Source organism: Musca vetustissima, unplaced genomic scaffold, assembly GCF_032173495.1.
Source record: "Musca vetustissima isolate MV318-11 ecotype Yass unplaced genomic scaffold, APGP_CSIRO_Mvet_v1 utg539, whole genome shotgun sequence".
Classification (NCBI taxonomy): domain Eukaryota; kingdom Metazoa; phylum Arthropoda; class Insecta; order Diptera; family Muscidae; genus Musca; species Musca vetustissima.
In genome coordinates, this window is record NW_026885358.1 from 95,606 (window position 1) to 108,855 (window position 13,250).

Genomic DNA, 13,250 nt, shown 5'->3' on the forward strand with positions numbered 1-13,250 from the left:
TGGCCATAACTCAGTAATGAATGTACGTATCGACATAAAACTTTTACCGTTGGTTAGGGGTGATTGTGTAGTTTGTATGTGTGTATAAAGCATGGAGAACTAGGGAAATCGTGATAATTTTAGCTTTGAATGGCTGGAAATTGGTGTAATTGAGAAACTTTTGATATGAGATTGTTGCTGAATGTTTGTTGTAATTGGGAAATTAATTCATTTTGAGAAAAACAATAACGATTGTCGAAAAAAATTAAGGAAATAAAGAAAACATGTTGTGATGCAATTTTATCAAGTGGACATCATTTAAATCGGCAAATAGCTGTTCGCATTCGCATTTTCCAATCAAAGTGGTTGAAATTTGATATTTAAGATTTCAGAGGATACAATACCACACACCTCTTGGCAGATATTTATTTGTATAGGAGTATATGTTCTGACGAGTAGTTCCTATCTAAATAAGTGTCCCGAATGATTTTCGATATTTTAAAGGTCTTCATCGCGTAGTTTCCTAACCAAAGTTGTTGTAATTGGCTATTTCGATGTTTCCATGTTTTTTTTATCTAGCTTCCATATAATGGTAACGTGTATTTTTTTTTTTTTTGGTATTTTGAGAGTCATATCTAAATGTTTCAACCGAAATGACTTTCATTTGGCATTTCGGGTTCGGATTAAAGGCTGGGTCCATGTTTTTTTTATCTAGCTTCCATATAATGGTAACGTGTCATTTTTTGGTATTTTGAGAGCCATATTTAAATGTTTCAACCGAAATAACTTTCATTTAGCATTTCGGGGTCGGGTTAAAGGCTGGAAGAATATCCACCCTACCACCTTTTGTAATCATCTTGATGCTCCTCGTCCTCGTCGTTCAAAAATCTGGAAGAATATTTTCAATATTTGGCCATGTTTTTACATAGCTGCCCTCTTTTAGTCATATTTAAGGTTATAGCCGCATTATCGACCTGTTTGGAGTTTATTTTGTAATGTTTCGTTTGGGTACCAGTTACACCTTTAATAATCCACTTTAGTGGAAAGTTGTCAAGGGATATAATATTCTTCGTCGAATTTCACTATGGGTCTCCGAACAAAAGAAACCGGTATCTTCAATATAAACCCTTATAAACAATCGAAAAAAATTGCTAATATTTAAAGAACATTTTTTAGGGATGAACTTTGTAGAGCTTTAAGTTATGGCTAATTACTCCCACACCGATATAGTTTACAGGGGAGTTGTGAAAGGAAAACATATTCTCCAGCAAATTTCACTAGGGGTATCCGAACAAATGAAATCGGCACCTTTAGTAAAAACAGTTATAAAATATCGAAAAGAAATTGCTAACAAAACCAAACCTTTTTTTAAGGACCCCCTTTGCAGTGTTTCATGTTATGGCTAATTACTGTCACAATGCTACAGTTTAGAGGATAGTTGTTAAAGGAAAAAATATTCTCCATCAAATTTCACTAGGGGTCTCCGAACAAAAGAAATCGGTATCTTTAATAAAAACAGTTATAAAAGATCGAAAAGAAATTGCTATTAAAAAAATAAAATTTTTTAAGGATCAACTTTGTAGTGCTTCAAGTTATGGTTAATTACTCTCACAATGCTACAGTTTAGAGGAGAGTTGTTAAAGAAAAAAATATTCTCCACTAAATTTCACTAGGGTTCTCCGAAAAGATCGAAAAAATTGCTATCAAAAATAGAAAATTTTTTAATGATGAACATTGAAGTGCTTCAAGTTATGGCTAATTACTCCCACACGGATATAGTTTCGAAGGGAGTTGTGAAAGGGATAAATATTCTCCATCAAATTTTAATAGGGGTCTACGAACAAAAGAAATCTGTACCTTTAATATAAACACTTATTGATGATCGAAAAGAAATTGCTAATAAAAATATAAAATTGTTTAAGGATCAACATTGTAGTTCTTCAAGTTATGGCTAATTACTCCCAAAAGGATACAGTTTCGAGGGGAGTTGTGAAAGGAAAAAATATTCTCCATCGAATTTCACTATGGGTCTCCGAACAAAAGAAATTGGTACCTCTAACATAAACACTTATAAAAAATCGGAAAAAAATTCTATTAAAAATATAAATTTTTTTTGAAGAATCAACTTTGTAGTGCTTCAAGTTATGGCTAATTACTCCCACCAGGATATTGTTTAGAGGGGAGTTGTGAAAGGGAAAAATATTCTCCATGGAATTTCACTAGGTGTATGCGAACAAAAGAAATCGATACCTTTAATATAAACCCTTATAAAAATTCGACAAAAAATTGCTAATATTTAAAGAAAAATTTTTAAGGATGAACTTTGTAGTGCTTCAAGTTATGACTAATTACTCCCACACGGATATAGTTTAGAGGGGAGTTGTGAAAGGAAAAAATACTCTCCATCGAATTTCACTATGGGTCTTCGAACAAAAGAAATCGGTACCTCTAATATAGACAGTTAAAAAATATCGAAAAAAAATGGCTAACAGAAATATAAACTTTTTAAAGGATCAACTTTGTAGTGTTTCGAATAATGGCCAATTACTACCCGAAGGATACAGTTTCCAGGGGAGTTGTGAAAGGAAAAATTATTCTCCATCGAATTTCACTAGGGGTCTCCGAACAAATGCAAACTATAGGTTGGATATATATAAATAATATCGTAGCAATAATTGCTATATATTTAAAAAATGTAAATGAAAAATCACAGTTCATCTGACTCAAATTTTTTCTATAGAGAACGAACCAAATCCAACTCTGAACAGGAAAACCGATAAAACGCACAACATTTTTATATAAACGGAATTTGTTTCTAAACTTTTTTTGTAATTTTTTACGCAAGAAGAAAAAATTAAAAACTTTTGTAATAAGGAAAAATATAATATTAAATATATATAAGAACAAATAAAATCAACAACAAAAACAAAATGCCAATTCAAATATTAGCGATTCCTTCCGTTGCTTACATACATATAAATTATATACAAACAAACAAAAATAATTAGAAATTATTGAAAAAATACAAATGCAAATTTTTTTATTACATTTATCAAGAACAGCAACAAAACATACAAAGCAGTGAGTGAAAAATCTAATCTTATGTGTATTTTTTTACAAAAACAAAAAACGATTCTTTTTTAAGCAAAAAAATAAAAAAATAAAATTGAAAAAAATAAGAAAATATATTGCAATGCTTTTTAAATAAAAAAACCATATATATTTTTTATAAATGAAAAATAAAATATAAAAAGTAGAGGGAAACAAAAAATCAACGCTAAACCTTCCATCCCCCCAAAATTAATAAAAAAATCAGCAGCAAAAAAAAAAGGGAAAGAGTATATATATATTTTATATATACATGTATTACTAAACAAAAAATTAATAAAAAAAAACCTAATTCCTATTAAAAAAACAAATCACATAAAATAAAATATAATAAAAAATAAAAATTAGATTAAACAAAAACCATTTTTTTATTCGAAAATAAAATACAAATAATTAGTTTTTAGGCTTTTTAAAAAATCATCTCTTCTTTTTTATCGCTAATTCTATCTATCTCTATCAATATTATATGCACTTTATTTTAGGTCATATATGAAAAGAACAAAAAAAATTTAAATAAATATATTTTTTAATAAAAATATATAAACAATTTCCTAATATTGTAATATATGAAAAAAATAAATAACAAGTATGAGTTTTATAAAAAAAAAATAATAATTATATAAAAAATCATTCTTCATTCACAGGAATATTACACACATTATTTATTTATTTTTAACTATTTTCATAATCATAATTTTTTTTCAACATTTATTATTTATTTGCAATGTCTTATTAAATACTTTTTTTTATAATTTTATTATTTTATGCAAATGTTGCCATAGGTTTTATTTTATTTGCTTTCATTTATTTTTTAATTTAATTTTTTATATATAAAAAAATAATAAAAGATGCTAAAAAAATCGTCAACCTAAAATCTATAATATTTAATTAAATAAAAAACAACAACAAGAAAACCAACCAATTACATGTGGAACTAATTTAAAGAACAAATCGATATCATTATTATCAATAAATTAAAAAGAAAACACAACAAAAATAAAAATCATTATTGTATTCATAACCTAAAATTACTGCATTTTTTAATTATTTTATGACCGATCAAGGATACGCCGTTGTAGATTCAATTCAATACGCTACACTAAATCGAAGAAGAACAGTGTCAACTTTATTTTCATTCGACAAAAATATTTAAAAATCAGTGAGCGGAGCAGTATAGTCGGACGGGGCCGACCATATAATACCCTACACAACTTCCACGAAAATTTAACTTTGCGTTATTTTCACCCTCTTGAAACCCGACTAAAGGTCAACAAATATCACTAATATTCAGTAGACAGGGCTGTACTTGTCCAGATTCTCTTTACAGTGGGTTATGTTGTGATGTTGGGCTTTCAAAGCGATCAGCGCTATATTTCCGCCCTCTAGTGTGGTTTTGGGTTACTATATAATGTCTGAATGCGTAAGCACCTGTAAATATTTAAGTGTAACTCTCACATCTGAGTACATACGACCATGTAATTGGTATCAATTTTAAGGTCAACCACTCATTTTGAACATAATATCAACTTTTTGGGTCTAGGTCCTACAGGGGCAAATTATTTTTCACACAAAAGTCAGGATCCATTTAAACCGTTAAATATTGACCGATCTTTATCAAAACAGGCATGCTTATTTTTTGGCCCGATCCCCTTCTCCATTCGCGGTGTTTGGCCATAATTGCGGCCTCTGGAGCGACCAGAAAATCAGACAAAAATAAAGTTTTTGGTCCATTTCATCCCCTAAATATTAATCGATCTTTTCCAAAAACAATAGGGGTCTTCATTGGTCAGAACCCATTCTATATGCAAAATTTCGTGAAGTTTGGTCCATAACTGTGGCCTGTATCGTGTTTACAAATTATAATGGACAGACGGACACACATGTCTAGATCGACGCAGCTAGTCGAGATATGACGATCGGTATACTTAAAGGTGGGTCTAGGACCAACAACATAGTTGTGTAGGGTATAAATATTTGAATATTCACATGATGCTAATTTTCTCTTATATAATTGGTGCAAAATTTATGTAAATCGATTGAGTAGTCGCTGAGTTATTTGCATTTGAATTCAACGATGATCCCAAATACACCCTACTGTTCGATGCTGGGCACCTGTTATCTGAAAATGGAAAATAACACACAAAAGGGTTCTGTAAAAACGGCAATTTTGCATTACTAATGGCGCTGCTGTTGGTTTGTAAAAAAATATGGCATACTTTTAGGCATTACAAGGTTTTATTAAAAATTATTTTTCTTAGCTTCCACAAGGCCTGGAATTATTAAGAACAACTACTTTTTTGGCTTTCAAAAGACTGATCTTGTTATTTTTTTTCGGGCGTGGATTCATTTAAAAATATCAGGGACCACAAATCTAAGTGCGTCTCAGGGCTATCTTTCCTAACCTGTGAGGTATCATACTTACTTACTTAGCTGGCTTGTGACAGAACTTTCGTTCCATTAGCCGAGCTTAAAAAAGATTTCCAGGCAAGTCGGTCCTTTGCGCAGTTTTTCAAATTTGAAAGACCATATTCGGCAATATTGTCTTCCACTTGATCTTTCCATCTTATTCGTGGTCTTCCCCTTCTGCGTGAACCATGAGCTAGTTCCCTTTTGTATGCCTTTTGGGCTGGGGCATCTTCATCCATTCTCACAACATGACCTAGCCAACGTAGTCGCTGCAGCTCAATATGTGTAACAATGTCGATGTCCGAGAATAGCTGTCAACGCAATTCGGACCATAGATCTTTCGGAGAATTTTGCTCTCAAACATTCCAAGAGATGTCTCATCTGCTTGCGTAAGTACCCATGCTTCAGATCCATACAATAGCACGGGTTACTACCCGCCTCTTGTAGAGTGTGAGTTTGGTCTGGCGTGAGGTGGCTTTGCTTCTGAGTTGCTTACTCAGATCGTAGTAGCATCTGTTGGCCAACACTATCCTTCTCCGAATTTCAAAACCGATGTCATTCGTTTTATTTATGGCGGTACCAAGGTATATAAAATCTTAGACTACCTCGAAGCTGTAGTTCTGAAGTTCCACAGTTGATCCGAGTCTACTGGACGTCTTGCGCTTTGATACCATCAGCTTGGTCTTCTCGCCGTTTACTGCCAGACCCCCATTTTGGTAGACTCCTTCTCAATTTGTTCAAAGGTGGCTGTTACCGCTCTGAATGTTCGACCCATTATTAATTTTGCGAATAGGTGGAATGTGTCGATGTGTTTTTCGTGTTTTTTTCCAGGGTATCCTCTTCACCGCCACTGTTTGATACCAGAAGTTTTTCAAAATGCTCCTTCCAGATCCTCAACACGCTGTGTGTATCTGCCAAAAGGTTTCCTTCTTCATCTCTATAGGAGGATGTGCCTGCACCAAAATCGTCGGTTTGATGTTTTACTCGTTGGTAAAATTTCCGGACTTCATTCTGACTCCTGCTGTTACCGATCAGTCCTTTCAATAGATGGCGTTCATGTAGGGTCTTGTATGATGACGGGAAACGTTTTACGTCTTACAGACACCAATAGATGACGCGGACGATGAGTTTATAAAAATTTGCATACCTTATTAAATGTTGCTATAACTTTTTTCGTATTGCAGATATTTAAATAAAAGTGGTATCATGTGGAATGTATGATTGTATAATATCTTGTGAAATGAATATATTTTCAAAATTAGTTGAATATCAATATGAAATTGGAGTTTAAAAGTTGGGTTTAAAATAATGTGATATTACTTTGTATTGGGATGCACCAGAAGGAGGGAACCGATAGCCCCCATCTTCGAATTTGATGTATGTAAGGAAGATATATTACAGTATGTAATTGGTTAATACCTTCGCACACCAGTCAGACCGACGGACATTTGTAAAGCCACTCCAAATTTGGATAAGAATTTCCTACACTCCAACAGTAATTTTAATTCAAAAATTCTGGAGTCCAGCTCTATACGTTCACACATAATCAAGTTGTACTACATATAGTACCATTTAGTACACATATTCCAACCATTATTCCAAATAATGATAAATACGAATTTCCAAAGATCTCTCTTCAATCTTCAATAGTAATCATAATTCCAAATTTCGGGTTTTCAGCTCTATCATTTCAAGCAAAATCAAAATTTTACTAAATTTAGTACCATATAGTACCTTTCGTACCAAGTAAGTACGAATTTCCTAAACTACCTCAATTCTACAACAGACCAACAGTCATTTTAATTCCCAATTTGAAGACTCCAGTTCTATCTGTTTACATAAATTCAACTTGCATCAAAATTTAGTACCATTTAGTACTTTTTGGTACACATAAGTACGATTTTTTAAAACTACCTCAATCCTGTACTCCAATAGTAGTCCTAATTCCTTTTTTCTGGATTCCAACTCTCAACTACACTCAACTAAATGGAAATAGTACCAAATTTTTAGTACCATTTTGTACTTTTTTATACACAAAAGTACGGATTTCTTAAACTTTTTTCATACATCAACACCACTTTCCAACCCAAATCCTTAGCCAAACCAAAGGTTTTGTTAACCACAAAACCCCATCCTTGCTCAAAGGCCCGACGAATCATGGCGGCACTTGTGGTGAGAGTTGCTGAAGCTAAACCGAACGGATTTTCAAATTTAATGCCGCACATTTCCACCGACAAATCGACATTATCAATTTCCGTATAGAGCAAAGGCAAATAGGCGGGGTTGTCCATGGACAGACCCTCCAAATAACAATGCATGCTCCAGGCGTCAATTTGACCATCATTAACCGATTCCACAGTGGTGTCGGCCGCAGCAGCTAAATCACCACCTATGGAACCGATGTTTGCAATGTCTTCATATTCAATTTGGGCATAGACCATTTGTCCAATTCCACGGGAGCCATGGCTTCAATTACCTCCGTGCCATAAAGATCCGAACCAAAGGCGGAGATAACAAAGTTCGCCTTCAATTTGGTAATCTGCTCCTCATCCTCAATCCATTCATCATTTTCATTTTGTTCGGTGCGGCAAAATTCCATACCGGTAATTTTGTTACCCTTGGCCAATACTTTTCGTACCCGTCTAGTTCGAATTTCCGAAAAACCCAGCCTTATCTCACGCTTACAAATCAACAACAACCCACACTCAAAATTTCAAGTTTCTAGCTTTAGCCGTTTCGTCTGGGCGATGATCTGTCAGTCACTCACTCACTTAACACTAAGCTCTTTTATATATTAAGAAGATTTCGTAAAAATATTATATCATGCGGAACTTCGGATCAGCGCGTATCGGATTATTTGTTAACATCATAATATTTATTAATAAAAAGAATGTTACAAATTTGTTCTACTAAAAAAATTACCGTTATTATAATTATATTTAATTGGAAATATTACAAAAATATTATAATTAAAAAATATTTATTTTAAATGCCTTCACAAGAATGTTCCGCACCTCGAACAACCCCCGCCTTTATTGCATGGGACTTAAAGCATGTGTAAAGAAATTCTTCTCTTCGCCCAGACCACGTTTCACAACATGGGGAATTTTCTTTGGTACCATGGTAATGCAATCGATAATGGGACACACGGACACACACAACGTACAACCGGTACAATCATCCGTGATGTGAGGTATATGGGTTTTGGGATCAAATTCAATGGCCTGATAACCCGAATCGGCACAAGTCATATAACATTTGCCGCAATTGATGCAGAGGTCCTGTAAAATAAAAGCGCAAATAATTAATAAAAAAAATATTTTTAGAGTGATGCGAAGTTTGTACTTACATCATCGATCAGGGCCACCTTCTGCAGTTTATTATCCAAACTCTTGTAGGTGCCAATGTGCGGCAGAGCCTTGCCAATAATATCCTTGACCTTGGGAACTTGAGTTGAACCATTTGTTGTTGCACCATTTTGGCCATTACTGCTAACCTCCTCCTCATCATCATCTCCCGAGATTTTCCAGATGGGCCCCTTTTCCTCACGCAATTTGGCCATTTTCTCTTCACGTTCCTTGAGATAAGGACCAAAGAAGCCCAAGGTCTGTAACCAATAACAAAATTTGCAATATTTTATTTTCTTTTTATCATATCAGTATTTGCGGAATCTTACCTTATTACCCTCCCCGGTCAAATGCAACACCGGTTTACCCTTTTGATGTTTGGGTGTTGGTGGTGATTGACCATCCCAGAATGGAGCATTGTGTGGTGGTGGATGGGCCTTCAAATACAACAAAGCCTTCAAGCTCGTACAATAATCCTCAATCAAAGTGAAATCTTGATTTTGCACCGACGAACAAACTTGCAGGACAGTGGCACCGGCATGCAGGAACTGCAAGGCAACCTCTCCCGAATCAATACCACCAATACCCAAAATTGGAAAACCAGGCAGCTTATTGGCAATTGCCGATATAGCTCTCAAAGCCATAGGCCGGGTGGCATTACCCGACACACCACCATAGGTGGTTTTCTTCTCAGCACCCACTGCAGGCCATGGGGTGGCATCTGCCTTCAAACTCATCAAACCCTGGACGGTATTTATAGCCGATACACCATCAGCATTACCCCGCTTCGCAGCCATAGCAATGGCCACAATATCCGTAATGTTGGGAGTCAATTTCACAAAGAAGGGGATCTTCACTGCCTTGCGTACCCATTTGGCAATATTCTCAACCAATACAGGATCCTGACCGCAAGCCAAACCCATACCAGATTCACCCATACCATGGGGACAGGATAAATTCAATTCCAAGGCATCGGCACCACATGCCTCTGCTTTAGTGGCCAATTCCGTCCAATCCGCTTCATTGTATTGGCACATAATGCTAGCAATCACAATTTTAGTGGGGAAATCCCGCTTCAGCTCAGCAATGGCTCGGAACCAATATTCACATTTCTTTTCCGAAATCAATTCAATATTCAAGAAGGCACCCTGTTGGGGACCATAATTATACCCAGCCGTAGTACCTCGGACAATACGTGGCGAAACATTGGTAACCAAATCCTTATCCAAACCAAAGGTTTTGGTAACCACAAAACCCCATCCTTGCTCAAAGGCCCGACGAATCATGGCGGCACTTGTGGTGGGAGGTGCTGAAGCCAAACCGAACGGATTTTCAAATTTAATACCGCACATTTCCACCGACAAATCGACATTATCAATTTCCGTATAGAACAAAGGCAAATCGGCGGGGGTGTCCATGGGCAGACCCTCCAAATAGCAATGCATGCTCCAGGCGGCAATTTTACCATCATTAACCGATTCCACGGTGGTATCTGCAGCACCAGCCAAATCACCACCACAGAACACCTGTGGCACCGATGTTTGCAATGTCTTCATATTCAGCTTAGGCATAGACCATTTGTCCAATTCCACGGGAGCCATGGCTTCAATTACCTCCGTGTCATAAAGACCCGAACCAAAGGCGGAGATAACAAAGTTGGCCTTCAATTTGGTAATCTGCTCCTCATCCTCTACCCATTCATCATTTTCATTTTGTTCTGTGCGGCAGAACTCCATACCGGTAATTTTGTTATCCTTGACCAATACCTTGCGTGGTGACAAATAGGGCATGAACTCACATTTCTCTTCACGGGCCAATTCCACCTCTTCGGGTACGGCACGAATGCCGGATGTACCCTTACGGAATACGACAAAAACACGTTTGGCACCACAACGCAAAGCGGAAGTGGCACAATCGAAGGCTGTATCACCAGCACCCAAGACGATTACATTGCCATGGAGTTGTGGCAGAGCTTGCGAAGCTTTGCAGGCACATAGACCAGGTTTGGAGCCATCGGCAACCTTGGGCAAGAAGCTCTTGGAGGTATAGAAACCCATCGATTCATCGAGACCCTTGAAAACGGGATTCAATTTGGGTTCTGGCAAGCCAATACCTAAGAAGACGGCATGATCGGAGGCCAAGAGGTCCTGAAAAATACCGAAGTTGGGATAAATTAAAAAAATGAATGTTGATGCGGAATTTACAGTTTTATGTGGGGAAATGTAATTTTTAATGTGGTGAATAAAATGACTTTAGTGGTGCACATTACTAAGGTGGGTAATGGAAATATGAAATATTCAGCACTGTGATTACTTTTTCGCCATCGCGAATATTCGGTTCACCACAGTGAATATTCGGTTCATCACTGTGAATATTCTATTCACCACAGTGAATATTTTATTCACCACTGTGAATATTCTATTCACCACTTTGAATATACTATTAACCATATTGAGTATTCTATTCTCCATATTCACAAATGGTAAATATTTTAATCACCTTAGCGAATATTCTATTCACCACTGTGAACATTCTATTCACCACTGTGAATATTATATTCACCACTGTGAATATTATATTCACCACTGTGAATATTATATTCACCACTGTGAATATTATATTCACCACTGTGAATATTTTATTCACCACTGTGAATATTCTATTCACCACAGTGAATATTCTATTCACCACTGTGAATATTCTATTCACCACAGTGAATATTCTATTCACCACTGTGAATATTCTATTCACCACAGTGAATATATTATTCACCATAGTGAATATATTATTCACCACTGTGATATATTATATTCACCACTGTGAATATTCTATTCACCACTGTGAATATTCTATTCACCAATGTGAATATTCTTTTCACCCCTGTGAATATTCTATTCACCATTGAGAATATTTCATTCACATATTTTCTAATTTTCTATTCACCTCTTTTAATATTTTATTCACCACTCTGTTGCCAGAATATTCCCCAAACTTACCTTCACAGTAATATCCTTCGTCGACAAACTGCGATTCAGTACAAATTTCACACCCAAATGACGAACCAAATCAATTTCGAAATTCACCACATCCACGGGCAGGCGATACTGGGGAATTTCCGATGAACTTAAACCACCCAAATAGGAACGTCTCTCATAGATCGTAATATCCTTATAACCCAAACGTCCCAAGAAGGTGGCACATGACAACGATGCCGGACCACCACCCAAGAGGGCAATTTTTTTATTCATCTGCTTTGGTGGCTTAATCCCCGGTGGGACAATCTGACGCACACCCATTTGCTTAAACACATCTGTGGCATATTGCTGTAAGCCGCCAATATTAATGGGACCCTCTTCGGACGCCTGTAGATTACAACCGCCAACACACAGATCACTGGTGGGGCATACCATACCGCAGGTCAAACCCAAGGGGTTATCGGAGAAGATAGCCTTGGCGGCGCCATAATAATTTTTATTGGCAATGCTGGTAATGAAACTCTTAATGTCCAATTGGGTAGGGCAGGATTTTTGACAGGGAGCGTCGGCACATTTCAAACAGCGGGCCGCCTCTTTGAGAGCGGCTCTCTCTGAGAGTGTGGTGTGTTTGATATCTTCGAAATTGTTATTCAATTTGGGACCAGCCGCACAGCTACGATCTGGATTACGCTTCCAGTGTTTCTTGTTGACTTTGGTCTCAGTGGTCGGCACCACAGAACATTTGGTCTTGACACGTGGATTCAGACTGAGAAGATTCTGAAAAAGTGAGAAAACTTCTTTATTAGTCAATGCTTTTTATAATTTGTAGAATCTCCAATTTACCTCAATATCCGGCAGTTCTTTACTCAACAATGCTGGTGGACTCATTTTGTTTTGGGCAGTGTTTTTCAGTTGAGCTGCTCAAATCTGGAAACAGAAATAAACAAAAAACCGTCACGTAAATATTTAAATAATTTTTATTGTTTATTAATCTGCTATTGTAACAATGTTGTTGTAGTTATTATTGTTGTTGTTGTCGTCGTCGTAAACAAAGAAACCTATTGCTACGTCTTACTATGAGGGTGTCATCGGTTTCATTACAAAGCTTTGCCAAGAGATTACAAATTAGATTAGGCGAATGTATAGGAAGGGTCTTGGGAGGGGCTCAGGGTACAGGGTATAGTCGACATATTGGAAGAAATTCACTAAACAAAATTATGAAACTAAAAAAGGGAATATTTCGATGCAAGACCTTTTCCAAAGCCTATCCAAGGCGTAGATTTGTTAAATAATTTTTTCCAAGACCTTTCCCAGACCTATCCAAGGCGTAGATTTTTGAAATAATTTTTTCTAATGCCTTCCCAGACCTATCCAAGGCGTAGATTTTTAAAATAATTTTTTCTAAGGCCTTCCCAGACATATCCAAGGCGTAGAT

The 13,250-nt window shown here is 36.1% G+C and overlaps 1 protein-coding gene across 1 annotated transcript; it reads right to left on the reverse strand.

The window, feature by feature from the left end:
- Positions 1-8,524: 8,524 nt before the first annotated feature.
- LOC133332576 (dihydropyrimidine dehydrogenase [NADP(+)]) lies at positions 8,525-12,706 on the reverse strand. The gene is made up of 5 exons (XM_061540949.1): positions 12,659-12,706; positions 11,837-12,592; positions 9,170-10,987; positions 8,843-9,100; positions 8,525-8,774 (listed from the first exon to the last, which is right to left on the reverse strand). Exons 1-5 carry the CDS (start codon positions 12,701-12,703, stop codon positions 8,526-8,528), a joined length of 3,126 nt encoding a protein of 1,041 aa, XP_061396933.1. The 5' UTR covers positions 12,704-12,706; the 3' UTR covers position 8,525.
- Between the last annotated feature and the right edge of the window lie 544 nt (positions 12,707-13,250).

What these genes read in the sequence shown, in the direction of transcription:
- LOC133332576 (XM_061540949.1), bottom strand. Translation starts at nt 12,703, where the DNA reads ATGAGTCCACCAGCATTGTTGAGTAAAGAACTGCCGGATATTGAG. An exon ending in CGAAGGATATTACTGTGAAG is followed by an intron (nt 10,988 to 11,836) that starts GTAAGTTTGGGG and finishes GGTATTTTTCAG; the next exon opens with GACCTCTTGGCCTCCGATCA. An exon ending in TGACCGGGGAGGGTAATAAG is followed by an intron (nt 9,101 to 9,169) that starts GTAAGATTCCGC and finishes TATTGGTTACAG; the next exon opens with ACCTTGGGCTTCTTTGGTCC.